At 48.9% G+C, this 18,925-nt stretch overlaps 1 protein-coding gene across 2 annotated transcripts in view; it reads right to left on the bottom strand.

Moving 5' to 3' along the window:
• Nucleotides 1–18,925, bottom strand: part of SEMA3E (semaphorin 3E) — a 206,022-nt gene that overhangs the window by 34,740 nt on the left and 152,357 nt on the right. For both annotated transcript variants that reach the window (XM_056573405.1, XM_056573404.1), the window contains exons 7-9: nucleotides 18,509–18,648; nucleotides 17,311–17,425; nucleotides 12,268–12,337 (exon numbers count right to left, since the gene is read on the bottom strand). In XM_056573405.1, the coding sequence (XP_056429380.1) occupies nucleotides 12,268–12,337; nucleotides 17,311–17,425; nucleotides 18,509–18,648 (325 nt within the window). The remainder of the gene's footprint in view (nucleotides 1–12,267; nucleotides 12,338–17,310; nucleotides 17,426–18,508; nucleotides 18,649–18,925) is intronic.

Below are 18,925 nucleotides of genomic sequence, written 5' to 3'. Positions count from 1 at the left end.
CTTTTGTGAATTTATTATGAAAAATTCAATAAAAACATACTATTGAAAAAAAAAATGAAAAACATGTCGTACGGCAGTGTTTCTAAAATGGAGCCTCCAGCTGTTGCAAAACAACAACTTCCAGCATTTCCGGACAACCACGGACTGTCCAGGCATGCTGGGAGTTTAGCAACAGCTGGAGGCACCCTGTTTGGGAATCAGTGGCGTAGAATACCCCTATGTCCACACCTATGCAATCCCTAAATTAGTCCTCAAATGTGCATGGCACTCTCTCACTTCGGAGCCCTGTCATATTTCAAAGAAACAGTTTAGGGCCACATATGGGGTATTTCCGTACTCGGGAGCAATTGCACTACAAATTTTGGGGGGCTTTTTCTCCTTTTACCCCTTATGAAAAGGAAAAGTTGGGGTCTACACCAGCCTGTTAGTGTAAAAAAAAATTAAAAAAATTACACTAACCTGCTGGTGTTGCCCCATACTTTTTATTTTCACAAGAGGTAAAAGGAAAAAAAAGTTTACTATGTACAGTTCAAGCCTAAATTGGTGATTTGCACAGGGGTGGCTGATTTTACAGTGGTTCTGACATAAACGCAAAAAAATAAATACCATTTTGGAAACACCACCCCTCATGGAATGTAACAAGGGGTATAATGAGCCTCAACGCCTTGACGAAGCACAGGCGAAACTTACATTGGGATAGGAGGAGGTAGGTGTGTGGCTGCAAGGCAGGAGGACTTTATGGTGTCTCATTCATTTCTCCCTTGGCTACTCTCTGTGTATTGTACTCTTTCCCATTTAGAACATTCTTTGATGTGTCACTGTTACATTATTTGTTACACATATGTTTATAGACATTTTTAAATAATATCCAGTGACCTCTTTTATGTTTACATTTGTACTTTCTATGGTACACCAGTTATTCCCTGTACTCCATGTAGGGCTACACCACTTGCCTGCTCCCATCTTCTGTGACTGCTATTGTAGTGTCTTATTTTATCCTCTTTTTATTATTTTTATTGTATGTATTTTTTGCATATGTGTTAATAAAAGTCATTGTACATGATCTGGTTCTATATTGTTGGTAGTGTTATGTTATAGCGGACCAGCCGTGGTTTCTTTACTTAGTTGCTGTGTATGTATGAATTTTAAAGACCCCATAGTACAAGAACAATGGACCCACCCCACACATGTGACTCCATTTTGAAAACTACACCCTCATGTAATGTATTAAGGGGTACAGTGAGCATCCCCCCATCCCCGGTGGCATAATTACCTGAGTCGGGTCCGCGCTGCTCCAAGCCTCCGGCGTGCGTCCCCGGTGTCGTTGCAATGCGCTGAACGGCGCGGCGCATGACGTCAGTGCGCCGCGCCGTGCATAGCAACGACGCAGGGGACGCACGCCGGAGGCCTGGAGCAGCGCGGACCTGACTCAGGTAATTATGCCACCGGGGATGGGGGGAAGCAACGGGGCAGCGGCGCCGGCAATGGGTGCCGCTGCCCCTTCTCTCCCCCTGGCTGTCGGCGCCGGCAATGGGGCGCCGGCACCGATAGTCAGGGGGACAGAAAGGGCAGCGGCGCCGGTAACCAGGGGGAGAGAAGGGCCGACAGCAGCGCTCTAGACCCCAGGAAAGGCAGGGGGAGAGAAGCGGGCAGCGACGGCCTCTCTCCCCCTGCCTTTCCTGGGGATGTATCGGGGTATACACGTGCACACACGCACCCTCATTTTACCATGGATATTTGGGTAAAAAAATGTTTTTACCCAAATATCCTTGGTAAAATGAGGGTGCGTGTTATAGGCCGGTGCGTGGTATACCCCGATAAATACGGTAATTTTTCATTTGCACAGCCCACTGTTCCAAAGATCTGTCAAATTCCAGTGGGGTGTAAATGCTCACTACACCCCTTATTTCATTCTGTGAGGGGTGTAGTTTCCAAAATGGGGTCACATGTGGTGGGGGGGTCCACTGTTTTGGCACCATGGGTGCTTTGTAAATGCACATGGCCCCTGACTTTCATTCCAAACAAATTCTCTCTCTAAAATCTCAATGGCGCTCCTTCTCTTCTGAGCATTGTAGTTCGCCTGCAGAGCACTTTACATCCACATATGGGGTATTTCCATACTCATAAGAAATTGGGTTACAAATTTTGGGGGACATTTTCTCTATTACCCCTTGTAAAAATGTAACATTTTGGGGAAAACCAGCATTTTAGTGAAAAAAAAAATTTTTTCATTTACACATCCGACTTTACGAAAAGTCGTCAAACACTTGTGGTGTGTTAAGGCTCACTGTACCACTTTTTTACGTGCCTTGAGGGGTGTAGTTTCCAAAATGGTATGCCATGTTTTTTTTTTTTTGTTTTTTTTGCTGCTCTGGTATAATAGGGTCTTCCTAAGTGCGACATGCCCCCCAAAAACCATTTCAGCAAAATTCACTCTCCAAAATCTCATTGTCGCTCTTTCCTTTCTGAGCCCCTTAACTTAACATACACCTAAGAGGTATTTCCTTACTCAATAGAAATTGGGTTACAAGTTTTGTGGGGCTTTTTCTCCTATTACCCCTTGTAAAAATTCAAAAACTGGGTCTACAAGAACATGCAAGTGTAGAAAATTAAGATTTTGAATTTTGTCCTTCACTTTCCTGCTATTCCTGTGAAACACCTAAGGGGTTAACAAACTTTCTGAATGTCATTTTGAATACTTTGAGGGGTGCATTTATGGGGTATGTCTAATATGAATGCTCTTCATATCCACTTCAAAACTGAACTGGTCCCTGAAAAATTCCGATTTTGAAAATTTCGTGAAAAATGTGAAAATTGCTGCTGAACTTTGAAGCCATCTGATGTCTTCCAAAAGTAAAAACATGTCAACTTTATAATCCAAACAAAAAATAGACATATTGTATATGTGAATCAATATATAATTTATTTGGAATGTCTATTTTCCTTACAAGCAGAGAGCTTCAAAGTAAGACAAATGATACATTTTAAAAATTTTCATCAAATTTTTGAATTTTTCACCAAGAAATGTTGCAATTATCGAAGAAAATTTACCTCTAACATAAAGTAAAATATGTCACAAAAAACTTTCTCGGAATCAGACTAAAAAGTAAAAGCATCCCAGAGTTATTAAAGGGGTTCTCCGGTGCTTAAACATCTTATCCCCTATCCAAAGGATAGGGGATAAAATGCCTGATCGCGGGAGTCCGGCCGCTGGGGACCCCCGGGATCATGCACGCAGCACCGTTTGTAATCAGTCCCCGAAGCTTGTTCGCTCCGGGACTGATTACCGGCGACTACAGGGCGGGCGGATAGGGTATAAGATGTTTAAGCACCAGAGAACCCCTTTAATGCTTAAAGTGACAGTGGTCAGATGAGCAAGAAATGCTCTGGTCCTTATAGTGAAAATGGGCTTGGTCCTTAGGGGGTTAAGGGGTACTCTGGTAGAAATTTTTTTTTCTAATCAATAGGTGGCAAAAAGTCAAACAGATTTGTAAATGACTTCTATTTAAAAATATTAATCCGTCCAGCGCTTATCAGCTGCTGTATGCTACAGAGGAAGTTGTATAGATTTTTTCTATCTGACCACAGTGCTCTCTGCTGACACTCTTTTTTTATTATAAAAATACAAAACAATTCCAAAAAACAAGAACACAAAACAAGCTTAACTAGCTACAACAGAAATGTAAAATAAAATAAAACCCTGCCTAACCGGCCAGCCCAGCTTTAATAAATTCCAAAATATACCAAACTACAACTATACTATACCTATACACCTAAGCAAACTATGAAATTCACACTCACTCACACACATAACAAAAATAAATAAATAAATAAATATTATTTGCTCAACTTGGCTAATTAAATGAAATAAATAAACCAACATAAAATTCAGCACCACCTGGCTATAACTCAAAATTATCCATACTTGGGAAAATAAATAAATAAAGCAACAGAAAACATAACACACGCATAATCTCCAAAACTAAGAAAGACACACACACACACATATATTGAGAATGAAAATAACAACAGCACAACTTGGCTTATTAAAAAAAAAAAAAAAAAAAAAAAAAAAAGAATTATTAAAAAAAAAAATAAAAAAAAATAAAAAAAAAAAAAAATAAAAAAAAAAAAAAAATTACAAATAAAAAAAAAAAAAAAAAAAAAAAAAAAAAAAAACAATAATAAAAAAAAAAAAAAAAAAAAAAAAAAAAAAAAAAAGCACACCTCTGCTTTTTAAATAAAAGTTATATATACACACAGACAAAAAAACACCTATATACAATAATAATACTACATAACTACAACTGGTCCGACTGCCCTTTTCTTATGGCTAATGCAACAATATAAAACGAAATACATGACACAATATACCAACAAATAAATAAAATAAAACAATAATATAAAACAATATACATAGCACAGTATACATACAAATATAATAAATGTGCCTCACAAAAATACCTACAAAAACCCAAAAATAAATCCTACACTAAAACTGTGCCCTCTCCCACACCACCCCTCCTGTACATGGGCCAGTCCATAACCGTTCGTACAGTTCTTAAGTCCAGTCCTTAACTGACCCATGTCAGATCCCTTAAGGAAGAAAGAGAAAAAAAAAAAAAATAAATAAATAAACAACACCCACAAATGCCCCCTCCCCACCTAGCACTCCAACCAACCAACTAAATACAACCTTACATACAAGACCACAACCCAATTTAGGCCCAAGTTCAGTGCCTGTAAGCCCTTCATACCATATCAGCTGAAAACAAAACAAAAAGCTATGGTGCACATGCAACAACCCACCACCAGGGAGAAGGATGGCAGATCTGATACACTGAAGAAATTTAAACTCTTTCCCTAACTCCCCCTACTATTCTCCCTAATTCTATCCCTTCATCAAACTGACCCTACTATCACCCTATCTCTATCCCTGTATGCCTTTCCTTAACCAAAATAAAGGTACTCTACCCCTAGTACCTAGGGCACATCAAAAGAAAACCCTCTCCATAGGAGAGAAGCCCTACTGGTGTCAAGACTGCCATACTCCAAAGACCTGATCTTCCCGAGGTCACCGGTGATGTTCCTACAGACCTCCACCTCGGAGAGGACTTTCTGCTGGGTTGACACTAAACACCGTGCATTCCACGTGTGATACTTAACCACTAAGCTAACTAAAAATAAAGTGCCCCGATCTCGGCCACCGAGGGTCCTGAATGCCCCATAAGCCCACTCCGGATAGGTAAGGCCGACAAGCTGACTCCAGCCAATGGAAGCGCCCACCCGGTTGTAGACCCCTACGTTAAAGGGACAATGAAGCAGGAAGTGGTCCATGCTTTCCAGCGTGTCCACACACTCTTCTCGGGGACACCCCCGGTCATCAGAGTTCCTGTACTTCAGGTTGTCCCTTACACCTAGCTTCCCCTGAAAGCAGCGCCAGGCCAAGTCCCAAAACTTCTGGGGGATCCTTTTCAAGTTTAAAAGATACAACCCCACCCTCAGATCCCGACCTGGGCAGTCCCTGAGCGCCAGAGGCTTCTGGAAGTGGGTCAACAGAACCCGTTTGTCAAGGAACTGCCTTGACTGGGTCCTGATCTCCCACACTCCCAGACCCCACCGACGTAACGCCTTCAGAGTCGGGGTAGCGTAAGCCGGAAGATATCCATGGGGTGTACGGAGGTCCTTCACTTGCCCTCCTCTCTCCCATTCCTGGAAGAAAGGCCGAAACCATTCCCTGCAGGAGAGTACCCACGGAGAAGCCCTCTCTTTCCAGAGGTTCGAGATGTTAGCTTTCAAGAAGGTGTTTGTTAAGAACACCACAGGGTTTACCATAGATAAACCCCCTAGTCTCCTCGTACGGTACGTAACCTCCCTCTTGACTAGGTTCAACCTGTTCCCCCATAACAGTTGGAAAAACAGGCTGTAGACCCTAGTGTAGTAAGCCTCTGGCAAGATACATACACTGCCCAGATAGATAAACAAGGGGAGCAGGTATGATTTGATCAGGTGTACCCTTTCTCTGAGAGTCATAGACCAACCCTTCCACTGGTTCACCCTCTGAGTGGCATCATGGAGCTTACCGTCCCAGTTTTTGGTGGGATAATCATCCTGGCCGAATGTGATGCCCAGAATTTTTGCTGAGTCTTGGGGCCCTGGGAGGGTGTCCGGGAGATCAAATGTGGGATCCCCCCCTCCCAGCCAGAGACTTTCACACTTTTCCCGGTTGATCTTGGACCCGGATGCCTCCGAGTAGCGCTCCACCTCTGACATCACCACATCGACCTCCTCCCTCGAGGAGACGAAAATAGTGACATCATCAGCGTACGCCACCACTCTCTGGGTGACATCCAGCTCCACCAGACTCATCCCGACTCCCGCCAACGGCCCACGATCTACTCTCCGGACGAAGGGATCAATCGAGAACACGTATAAAAGCGGGCTCAAAGGACAACCCTGACGGACTCCGGACCCCACCTCAAAAGAGCGGCCAGACCACCCGTTCACCAGTGGGAAACTCTCTGCCCCGGCATACAAGATCTTAAGCCAATTCACAAAAGTACTCGGTAAGCCATATCTCAGGAGGACGGACCAGAGGTACTCGTGGTTCACCCGATCAAATGCTTTGGCCTGATCCAAGGACAGCAAGTACCCCTTCCAGAGACCCGCACTACTCCGCTCCACTGCCTCCCTGACACTAAGGACAGCACTTAAGGTGCTTCGGCCTGGAACAGAGCAGTGCTGAGCCCCCGAAAGGAGCCGGGGTGCAAACTTCACCAGCCGATTAAACAGTATCTTGGCCAGAAGCTTCCTGTCCGTATTGAGAAGAGCTATGGGCCTCCAATTCTCAACACGGCTAGGATCTTTACCTTTTGAGAGAAGAATCAGGGCTGACCTCCTCATTGACTTTGGCAGAGTGTCCGAGGAGAGACACTCATTGAATACCTTGGTCAAGAGGGGAGCAAAAGACTCCTTAAAGGTCTTATACCACTCGGATGTTAAGCCATCTGGACCTGGCGACTTCTTGGGGGCGAGCCCCTCGATCGCCAGTCTCACTTCCTCTTCCCTGATATCTTCTGCCAAAACATCAAGAGAGGGGTCTACCCCTGGCTCAGGAATGGCTTCAGCCAGGAAAACCGACATCCTGTCTCGATCTAGATCCTTCCTCCCCAAGAGGTGTGAGTAGAAGGATCTGACGACCTCCAGGATCCCTGATCTGGACCGATTCAGAGATCCTGTACTATCAACCAGTCCTGAGACTACTTTACTACTCACTGACATCTTGCAGTTCTTGTAAGGGTCGGGCGAGCGGTACTTCCCGTAATCCCTCTCAAAAACCAAAGATGCGTGCCTATCGTACTGACACCTCATCAGCAAGGACTTCACTCTGGAGATATCATCACGACTACCTCCAGTCGAGACAAGAAACTCGAGTTTCCTCCTCAGACCCTGATACAGGCGATACCTATTCAGGGACCTGAGGCTCGAGAGCTGGCGGAAGAACCCCGCAACCCTCTTCTTGAATATCTCCCACCACTCTGACTTACTACTACAAAGGCCCAGTAAAGGTACCTGACTCTGAAGAAAATCCTCAAAGGACTGTCTTATCTCCGCTTCCTCCAGGAGGGACGAATTCAGCTTCCAATAACCTTTACCCATCCGGGGGGTCTCTGAAACATTCAGGGAAAACAAAATCATACAGTGATCAGAGAACTCCACCTCAACCACGGACACTGCGGAAGAGACGGCTTCCTCCTTTAAATAAAACCTGTCTATCCTAGACCTGCGACTACCTTGATGATAGGTGAAACCCGCGTGGCCTGAGGGGCTCCGGATGTGGGCATCCTCTAGGCGAGCTTCCCTAACTATATTATTAAGGGCCACACTATCGCAATCCAGCGGACCGTTGGAGCCTCTCCTATCTTGGGACCTTGTGACATTATTGAAGTCCCCTCCAAAGATCACCAGCCGGCTAGTAAAAAGGAAGGGCTTAATCCTCATAAAGAGATTTTTACGGCCCAGCTTTGTTTGTGGGGCATAGATGTTTATGAGCCGGAGCTCTTGTCCCTTCATGAGGACATCTAAGATCAGGCACCTCCCCATTTCTAACTCAATAACCCGTCTGCATTCAACCGGAGCGGTAAAAAGGACCGCCACCCCACTATACGGCTCAGCCGCAAGAGACCAGTGGGAGGGCCCGCGCCTCCACTCTCTTCTGGCTTTCACCAGAGAGGCTAGATCTGACAACCTGGTCTCCTGTAAAAGGAAAATGTCGGCTTCAACACGGCCGAGAAAATCGAAGGCTGCGAATCTAGCCGTATCCGACTTTATACTGGCACAGTTAATAGATGCCAGCGTCAATGGGGTGAGTGCCGCCATCATTGGTGATTGAGTTAGACGGCCACACCTTTACTTCTGCTTCCCCTTCTTTTTTGCCCCCTCATCCCCTGAAGAAGAGGAAAGGGCAGGACCACTTTTCGACCTTTTCTTAGACTCTGATTGGTCCATGGGGTCCCCATCTCCGTCCGGCCCCAGTCTAGCCCTGCCCTCCGAGGAAGGTGCCTCCGCAGGACAGGGCCCAGTTCCCCCCAGAGGCTCTCTCACCCTAGGCACCCCGCCCTCACCTTCCCCCTCCAAGGAGGGGGAGGAGATGGTATCGAGGACGAGGTACCGGTTTGACAGGTCAATCAGAGGGGGGGCAGTCAGGCTTCCGTTTTGGACCTGGCCCGTAGTACAAGGCTTAACAGAGGGCTCCGACCTCTTCTTTCTCCCTTTTCTTTTGCCCTTGTCTTTCTTTTTTGGCCTCTCCCCACTCTCCTCATCCACACTTTCATAGTGGGAGGAATCGGAAGGGTCGGCCATATTGCCTTCCTCTCTGCGCAGCCTCCTGATCTCCTCATTCAGCACATTCTCCCCCAGAGCTTCAGTGGTTACAGGGCCAGCTTCAGGACCAGGGGCCGGAGCTACCCCAGTCACCTGGGCACTCTCCAGCTCCCTATTCCTCCTACGAGTTTCCTCCCGCCTTAGTTTGGCGGGGCCCTTTATCCTCATCACTAGCCCTGTTGTGCCCCCATCCCTGCTCGTACCCTCCCCAGCCGAGGCAACTTCACAGCTCTCCCCGGCCGGAGCAGTCGCAGCACGGGCGAAAGCACTCGGACAACGGCTGAAAGGGTGCCCGAGGACACCACACAGGTGGCACCGAATCTGCCTACAGGATGCGGCCAGATGACCCACCCCACCACACAAAGCACAGACCTGTACAGTACAGGCTGCGCTAAAATGGGTGGGGCTGCCGCACCTGTGACAGACCTTAGGCTGCCCCTGGTAGAAGACCTGGATCCTGTCACGTCCAAGGAAGGCGGCTGACGGAATGTGGGCAACTGTACTACCTGAACGTTTGAGTTTGACGGAAAACGTCCAGGCCCCGGACCAGATCCCGTGCTCATCCAAATTTTTCTTGGGCATGTCCGTCACATCCCCATATCGACCGAGCCAGGTCATGATGTCATAACAAGAAAGTGACTCATTACGGGTCAAAACTGTCACTTTCTTGACTGAGTTCTGACGGGAAATCGCCTTTACAGCAAACTCCCGCCAGCCGGGCTCGTTCTTCGCCACTTCGTAGTTTGACCAGAAGAGTTCGAGACCCTCCGGCCGAACGAAACTGACGTCAAACTCAGACGAACCGTAGGGGTGGATCAGGGCAAAGATGTCACTCGCCCTGAATTCCATCTGGAGGAGGAGCTCAACCACTTTAGCGCGAGGCGGGCACGCATCCTCGCCCCTCCAAATCAGACGGACCACATTCCTACGGTTATTGTCCTGCCCGGGTGTCGGGAGGGACCAGACCACCTCCCCATTCTGCTCTCGGAAAGCCCCCAAACCGTGCCTCTCTATCCAGAAAGACAGGTCGACCTCACCCCTTCCCTCTACCTGGATCGACCTGTCGCCCCTACGCAGAGCCTCCAGGAGGCGCTGTTGCAAGTAACCCCCGGGGCCGGACGGAGATGGGGACCCCACCGAATCCCCGGCAGCAACACTGGCATAGCTCCTAGGAGCAGTCACTGCCGGGGGGGCAGCCGGACCAGACCCAGACCCAGACCCAGGAGCACCATTCACACCACAACTCCCATCATCCATACCAGATGTTGCATTCACACCACCACTACTCCCACCATCATTCACTCCACTGGCACTCCTCCCAATCACAACACTACCACCCCCATCATTCTCACAACCTGCACTCACTTCCTGCCTAACATATCCTGGGCTGGCTGGGACCTGTAGTACCGCCGGTTTTAATACAGGTTTTCTTGCTGGCTTAGCTGCCGCTGGGGTCAACGCTGATGGCTCCTCCTTCATAGGCGATGTTACCACCTGAGTCTGGGGCTGCCCCACCGGGCGCACCCCAGCTCCTCCCACAATGCCACCACTAGGCTTGCCCGACCGTTCAGGCTCTGCTGATGACACTGACGCCCGGACACTCTCCCCCCTTACAGAGGAGTGCCCCACAGCGCCCGCAGAAACCACAGTACTCGGGGGACCGCCCCCCGAGCACACCGACCGACCTTTCTCTGCTTCCGACGCCCGGACACTCCCCCCCCTCACAGGAGAGTACCCAGCAGCGTCGGTAGTGCCCACAGCACTCGGGGAACCGCCCCCCAAACACACGGCAGCATAGCTCTTCTCTGGCATTTGGACATGCCCCCCGCCACCCTGGGGCGTCCCAGCAGTGCCAGAGTTGCCCAACATGAGCCCATCCTGCCCTTCCCTACCGGCAGGACGGGTGGGCTTCACATCTATTGCGTCCATAGCCATTTCAGACGCCATTCTATACCCCCCTTGCTGGCCCCGCTCCACCACAGGAACGGCGTCTTGCAGTTTGGGGGGCTCAGCAGCCTGAACCAGCTTTGCAGCTGACCCAGACTGCTGGAAAGGTACGAACATGTACTGCACAGATTGTTGGGTCTTCTGCTTCTTTGCTTTACGCCTGACTTTTCCATCCTCGCACTGATCTTCACCGAAGGTGAAATTCTGGAGGTGGACTGGGGATTCCTGCATGACAATTGCCCTCAATAAACCCCCAGCCTCACTCTCCACCTCGTCCTCCTCACTGTCAGTCACAGGGAGCGCCACTTGGGCCGGCTCTATGTAGCTGTCCTGGGTGTCACAGGGCATAGGAACAGACACAGCATCCTCCACCACATGCGCTCCTTCCTCTACCTTCTCCTTAACTCCTTCACTGCCATCCTCACTATCTTCACCGCCACTACTCTCCCCATCATCCACCTCAACCTCCACCTTACCTGGGGATTTCATGGCGGCAAACCTTTCATCATTTGCCAGCTTCTCTCTTAGGAGACCGCTGCCCTCCAGGATCTCTGCCTTCCTCTCCTCCAGCTTGGCAATCTGGGCTTTCAGGGCTGTGATCCTTTTCTTCAGCTCAGGCTTGCTTCTCCTGGACCCAGAGTTTGCCAGACTCTGAGTCCCACGCAGATCTTCTCTTGCAAGCCTGAGCTCTTTACTGCAGCGGTCGTATTCCGCAAAGCGTGCGGCCATGCGGGAGCAGTAGGTCTCACTTGATTCTTTGGGGCCTCTTTCAGCCCACATCTCCAAACTCTTCCTCCTTGTTTTCCTTCCACCACCAGATCTCTGGCTGGCACCTGTTGCCTGATGAGCAGAGCTTGCATTGCTGCAGACTCTGCTGGATCTTCTGCCTCCGGCTGGAACAATGGCTGTAGCAGTTTTCTCTCCACCCCCCGCCAGCCTTGAAGAACGGGGAATGGAGGCCTGAGGCTCCATGCAGGAAAGTTCCCCCAGGGAGCCTGCCACACCCCTGGGAAAGCCTTGATGTAAAATGCTGCTTCTCTGGATGTCTGGAGCTCAAAAGAGACACACCCGACAGCTTCTCACACAGAACTCCTCTGGACTACAGGATGTGCTCTCTGCTGACACCTCTGACCATGTCAAGAACTGTCCGCAGCAGGAGAGGTTTGCTATGGGCATTTGTTCCCACTCTGGACAGTTCCTGACACGGACAGAGGTGTAAGCAAAGAGCACTGTGGCCAGACTGAAAAGAACTTAACTTTCAATGTAGTATACAGCAGCTGATAAGTACTTGAAGGATGAAGATTTTTAAATAGAAGTCATTTACAAATCTGTTTAACTCGCTGGCACCAGTTGATTTAAAAAATATATGTTTTCTATTAGAGTACCCATTTCAAGTTTGAAATAGGATACATTAGTCTTCTGCTATTTAATGCTCACCTTGTGGTACTGAATAGCGCAAATATCTCTGGGTTCCTTGCATCTCTAGAATGCATTAAGAATACATCCTCTATATTTGATTAAAAAACAGAGATATTACTATGTCATATAACACATTTACATTCAATGCATCATTGATCATTTATCATACAAAGTTTAAGTCAGTTGTTTTTGTTTGATACATTGTTAGAAAATGTATTAATTTATTTTCTTTTTCTGCCAAAAATGTAAACAATCTCTTCATGTCCTTTACTAGCCCGACAGCCAGACAACCTGGGCAGGGTTATAGTCAAACAGGTGAAAATAAAACAGAAAAAAAGAGGAGAAAATATTTATTATATAAACAGTTAATTATATAAAAAAGTTTTCTGATAAAAAAAAACAAACAAAGCATTTCTATTTTTTATTTTTATGTATTTGAGACTTACAGGAAACAAATCCTATTGCTTGCTGTGATATAGTTTAAGAGCTGATACACATTTCAAATACCATATGTATCGGCGTATAACACGCGTTTTTAGGCAAAAATTTTTAGCCTAAAGTCTATCTGCGATATATACGCCGATAAGCCGCTGCAGTTCATTGATTTACAGTGGGCACTTTAAATCAATGAACTGCAGCGGCTTTTGCAGTTGCAGAGACCTCCCGTCGCTCTTGGCTTCTCTGCCCCTGTGTCACGATTCGGCAGGCTGGAGGTGGATCCTCTGTGCCAGAGAGGGATTGGCGTGGACCGTGTTGGTGGACCGGTTCTAAGTTGCTACTGGTATTCACCAGAGCCCGCCGCAAAGCGGGATGGTCTTGCAGCGGCGGTAGCAACCAGGTCGTATCCACTGGCAACGGCTCAACCTCTCTGACTGCTGAGATAAGCGCGGTACAAGGGAGTAGACAAGAGCAAGGTCAGACGTAGCAGAAGGTCGGGACAGGCAGCAAGGTTCGTAGTCAAGGGAGGAATAGCAGGAGGTCTGGAACACAGTATGGGTAACACAGTAAAGCTTTCTCAAGGCACAAGGCAACAAGATCCGGCAAGGGAGTGCAGGGGAAGTGAGGTATAAGTAGGGAGTGCACAGGTGGAAACTAATCAGGGTGATTGGGCCAGGCACCATCATTGGTGCACTGGCCCTTTAAATCTCAGAGCGCTGGCGCGCGCGCGCCCTAGAGAGCGGAGCCGCGCGCGCCAGAGCATGATAGCCGGGGACCAGGACAGGTAAGTGACCTGGGGTGCGATTCGCGGGCGGGCGCGTCCCGCTATGCGAATCGTATCCCTGCCGGCCACGTCAGTGCAGCGCTCCCGGTCAGCGGGTCTGACCGGGGCGCTGCAGGGAGAGAAACGCCGCGAGCGCTTCGGGGAGGAGCAGGGACCCAGAGCGCTCGGCGTAACAGTACCCCCCCCCCCTTAGATCTCCCCCTCTTTTTGTCGGGATGTCGCTCCACAGAGGACGAGGACATCGGGAGCGCTTGTAGAGTCTCCTTCTGGGGGACAGTGAGGTCCTGGGTTTTAACATGAATGGCAGACCGGACAGAAGGAGTGGGAATGGGGAGGGGGGGCAGAGGGTGAGGCTTGGCACGGGGCAGAGTGTCACCAGGACGGGGACTATGAGGGGGCACGGCACAGTCCTGACAGGCCTTGGGAAGACCAGGCACAGGAGGAGACACTGAGGACCGACAGACGGGGCTGGGAGCAGACGTGAGGCACTGTTTGCGGCAAGCAGGACCCCAATTCTTGATCTCCCCGGTGGTCCAGTCAAGAGTGGGAGAATGGTGCTGGAGCCATGGCAGACCGAGGAGGATTTCAGAGGTACAGCCGGGCAAAACCAAAAATTCAATTTCCTCGAGATGTGGTCCAATGTTCATAAGCAGGGGCACTGTGCGATAACGCACAGTGCAGTGCAGCTTGACCCCGTTGACCGAGGAAATATAGAGCGGCTTGATGAGACGGGTCACCGGGATGCAGTACGTATCAAGCAAAGAGGCCAGAATAAAATTTCCAGAAGAACCAGAGTCCAAGACGGCCACAGCAGAGAAGGAGGAGTTGGCAGAAGGAGAAATCCGTACGGGCACAGAGAGAGATGGAGAAGCAGACTCCGTACCCAGAGACGCCAGGCCCACATGAGCAGGTTGCGTGCGTGCATTTTCCAGACGTGGAGGCCGAATAGGGCAATTCACCAAGAAATGTTCGGTACTAGCGCAGTACAGACATAGATTTTTATCCCTACGGCGAGACCTCTCTTCAATAGTCAGGCGAGACCGATCTACTTGCATAGGCTCCTCGGCGGGAGGCACAGGGGCAGATTGCAAGGGATACCGAGAGAGAGGTGCCCAGGGATTAAGGTCTTTTTCCTGGCGGAGTTCCTGGTGTCTTTCCGAAAAACGCATGTCAATGCGGGTGGCCAAATGGATAAGTTCATGCAGGTTGGCAGGAATCTCTCGTGCGGCCAGCACATCTTTGATGTTACTGGATAGGCCTTTTTTAAAGGTCGCGCAGAGAGCCTCGTTGTTCCAAGATAATTCGGAAGCGAGAGTACGAAATTGGATTGCGTACTCGCCTACTGAAGAATTACCCTGGACCAGGTTCAGCAGGGCAGTCTCGGCAGAAGAAGCTCGGGCTGGTTCCTCGAAGACACTGCGAACCTCAGAGAAGAAGGAGTGTACAGAGGCGGTGACAGGGTCATCGCAGTCCCAGAGCGGTGTGGCCCAAGACAAAGCCTTCCCAGACAGGAGACTGACCACGAAAGCCATCTTCGACCGTTCTGTAGGAAATTGGTCCGACAACATCTCCAAATGAAGGGAACATTGTGACAGAAAACCACGGCAGAGTCTAGAGTCCCCATCAAATTTGTCCGGCAGGGACAAGCGGAGGTTAGGAGCGGCCACTCGCTGCGGAGGAGGTGCAGGAGCTGTTGGAAGAGATGGTAGCTGCTGTTGCAGATGCTGTAGCTGCGACTGAAGTTGCTGTACCATGGTGGACACTTCCGACAGCTGGTGACTTAGATGGGCGATCTGTCGGGATTGCTGGGCGACCACCGTGGTGACGTCAGAGACAGCTGGCAGGGGAACCTCAGCGGGATCCATGGCCGGATCTACTGTCACGATTCGGCAGGCTGGAGGTGGATCCTCTGTGCCAGAGAGGGATAGGGGTAGACCGTGTCAGTGGACCGGTTCTAAGTTGCTACTGGTATTCACCAGAGCCCGCCGCAAAGCGGGATGGTCTTGCAGCGGCGGTAGCAACCAGGTCGTATCCACTGGCAATGGCTCAACCTCTCTGACTGCTGAGATACAGGGAGTAGACAAGAGCAAGGTCAGACGTAGCAGAAGGTCGGGACAGGCGGCAAGGTTCGTAGTCAATGGAGGAATAGCAGGAGGTCTGGAACACAGTATGGGTAACACGGTAAAGCTTTCTCAAGGCACAAGGCAACAAGATCCGGCAAGGGAGTGCAGGGGAAGTGAGGTATAAGTAGGGAGTGCACAGGTGGAAACTAATCAGGGTGATTGGGCCAGGCACCATCATTGGTGCACTGGCCCTTTAAATCTCAGAGCGCTGGCGCGCGCGCGCCCTAGAGAGCGGAGCCGCGCGCGCCAGAGCATGATAGCCGGGGACCGGGACAGGTAAGTGACCTGGGGTGCGATTCGCGGGCGGGCGCGTCCCGCTATGCGAATCGCATCCCTGCCGGCCACGTCAGTGCAGCGCTCCCGGTCAGCGGGTCTGACCGGGGCGCTGCAGGGAGAGAAACGCCGCGAGCGCTTCGGGGAGGAGCAGGGACCCGGAGCGCTCGGCGTAACACCCTGCCTGTCCTGCAGTCCAGAGACTGCCGGCCCCTCTGCCCCATTTCCTCCCCCCATCCCCGTTTTTTCTGACCCCGCCCAAGCCCCCAGGAAAGGCAGGGGGAGAGAGGCCGTCGCTGCCCGCTTCTCTCCCCCTGCCTTTCCTGGGGTTTAGAGCCCTGCTGCCGCCACTTCTCTCTCCCTGGCTATCGGCACCGCTGCCCCATTGCCGGCGCCGCTGCCGTTGCCTCCCCCATCTCCTGCTGTATAATTACCAGTTGCCGGGGTCGGGTCCGCGCTGCTTCTGGCCTTCGGTGTGGCGTCCCCTGCGTCGTTGCTTTGCGCTGCGCGGCGCAATGACGAGTGACGTCACGTTGAAGACGTCACTCGTCATTGCGTCTCGCAGCGCATAGCAACGACGCAGGGGACGCCACACCGGAGGCCAGAAGCAGCTGGACCCGACCCCGGCAACAGAATATTATAAAACCGGGGATGGGGGAGGCAACAGGGCAGCGGCGCCGGCAATTGGTGCCCTGTCCCTTCTCTCCCCCTGGCTATCGGCACCGCTGTCCCATTGCCGGCGCCTCTTCTCTCCCCCTGGCTATCGGCGCTGGCCATGGGGCAGCCGATAGCCAGCGGGAGAGAAGGGGCAGTGGTGCCGATAGCCAGGGGGAGAGAAGCGGTGCTCTAGACCCCAGGAAAGGCAGGGGGAGAGAAGGGGGCGGCGACGGCCTCTCTCCCCCTGCCTTTCCTGGGGGCTTCTGTGGGGTCAGAAACAGTGTATCGGGGTATACACATGCACACACACGCACCCTGATTTTACCAAGGATATTTGGGTAAAAAACTTTTTTTAATCAAATACCCTTCGTAAAATGAGGGTGCGTGTTATAGGTCAGTGCGTGGTATACCCCAATAAATACGGTATTTTATAAAGAAAACGTAGTGTAAATGTGTCGTAGACTCCTAGTCATTGAAAAAATTACAACATTTTACATGTCAGAGATATGTCTAAAGTTTTGGGTTGGGTTCACTCTATAGCCCACTATAATCTCCATCCAGTTGAACTAGATTGGCTCCATAGAATATTAATAGAGTCAGTCTAGGTAAACTGTAAGGAGATGGCAGCAAGCACATCTTCACGCTTGCTCTAGTGCAAAGTGGGGGTCTCAGTACTGAGACCCTGACTGAATAAAACTTTTGACGTGTCTGCGAAATGTGAAAAGTTGATTTTTAAATAATATTAGAAGCTAAATAAATGAATAAGTAGCCAAAAGACATGCTTACCAAGTTCATCAAATTGTGTGTCAATGCCATTAGGACCAGGCACTGTACAGGTTAATCTGGCTTTAAGAAAGGTAGTCCATTTATTTACCATCATTCTTTGTCCTCCAACATCATTCTAAAATAATAAATTAAATATATGGCATTGGTTTTCATAAACACACAATGATTAACTTAAATTATGATCTCCTTTTCATTCATAACATTAGTGGAAACTTTTGAAACTGTATATAGGTGCAATGAAACCAAAATAATTTACTCAGAAGTAATGAATAAACATGAGAAGAGCATGTGATATTGAAGAAGTATTCATATGAATAGACTTTTGCTTAAAAAATATGTCATTTTTAGTTATAGAAATCCCAGAGAAATCTTTGACCCTGTCAAAGGGTTTGAGCAATTTATAGTACTCCTTCATTCTGAAAATCTGTGTTGGTTACAGAGGACAACCTTCACTAATTTCAATGTCTAACATATCTATGGCATAGCAGACCTTTTTTTTCCTTTTAACTCTACTTTTTTTTTTACTGACTTCATGTTTATGGTAGGAGATTAGCTCCATAGAGTCATGCAGGTGACAACAAACAGCAGTCATAGACAGGACAGGCTTTTCCTGATTTCATTTTTATCATAACAATAATAAAGCTTTTATATTCAGGCACAAAAAAATTAAGTAAATCCAGGTTTTCCAAGCACTGACTCCTATGGATCTTCTGTATTTTACATAGGTGACTTATTATCAGCAACCCAACAAAATAGTTATCAAAGTGTCCTACTCACACAAATCAAATGAGTCTACCTTCAACCAGACGTTCAAGTTCCTCCCAGCCTCAGCCTGCAGACTAAGTTATACCTTTCTTTAAAGGCCAGTAACTCGCTGTATTATGCACATGTGCTGATTTTGTGCAACACTGAAAACCTGGACTGGCTAAGAAGGGGATAAATATCAACCTCTCTTACAATCCATAAAAACCCAGGCTGAAACAGACTTTACCAAAGGTCCCAGTTATAGTCTGCTAGGGATTTCACACTATTCTGGATTTCCTATTTCTCACACAGCTTTTCCTGGATGAGATATAAGCATCCTGAAACCTAGTAGATATGTTTTACCGGTACATTGATGATATATAGCGTTCCCTGGCAACTATTCTGGTCATTGTCTCAGAAAGGTATATTGTAATATACTACAAAAGAAACTTACTGCACAGACTCGTCCTACTCGAGAATAAATAGCATGGACTCCATCACCTTCTATTGCCTTTTCAGTGTAAAAGAAGTATATTTTGTTGTCATCCTTGTCTTCATTGTCTGGAATCAAGTAGGAGCCTACAAACTTTGGCTCTAAAAAAAAACACAGAAACAAGTGGCAAATATTTATTTTAATTTTATTTTTAATTTTAATAGAACTATTAACTGATTATAGCCTGTTATGGCTGTGGTGAGGTGGATCCACTGACATGTGAGGAAGATGGCGTGGCCGTACCAGGGAGCAGAGTCTAAGGTGTCGCTGGTTTTCACCAGAGCCCACCGCAAAGTGGTATGGACCTGCTGCAGCAGTTGGCACCCAGGTCACTACCCCTGATACGACTTGTCCCTACCGGCAGCCGAGGTATAACGT

Source organism: Hyla sarda, chromosome 4, assembly GCF_029499605.1.
Source record: "Hyla sarda isolate aHylSar1 chromosome 4, aHylSar1.hap1, whole genome shotgun sequence".
Taxonomy (NCBI): domain Eukaryota; kingdom Metazoa; phylum Chordata; class Amphibia; order Anura; family Hylidae; genus Hyla; species Hyla sarda.
The sequence above is the reverse complement of the archived record's forward strand: the minus strand, read 5'-3'. Positions and strand labels throughout refer to the sequence as shown.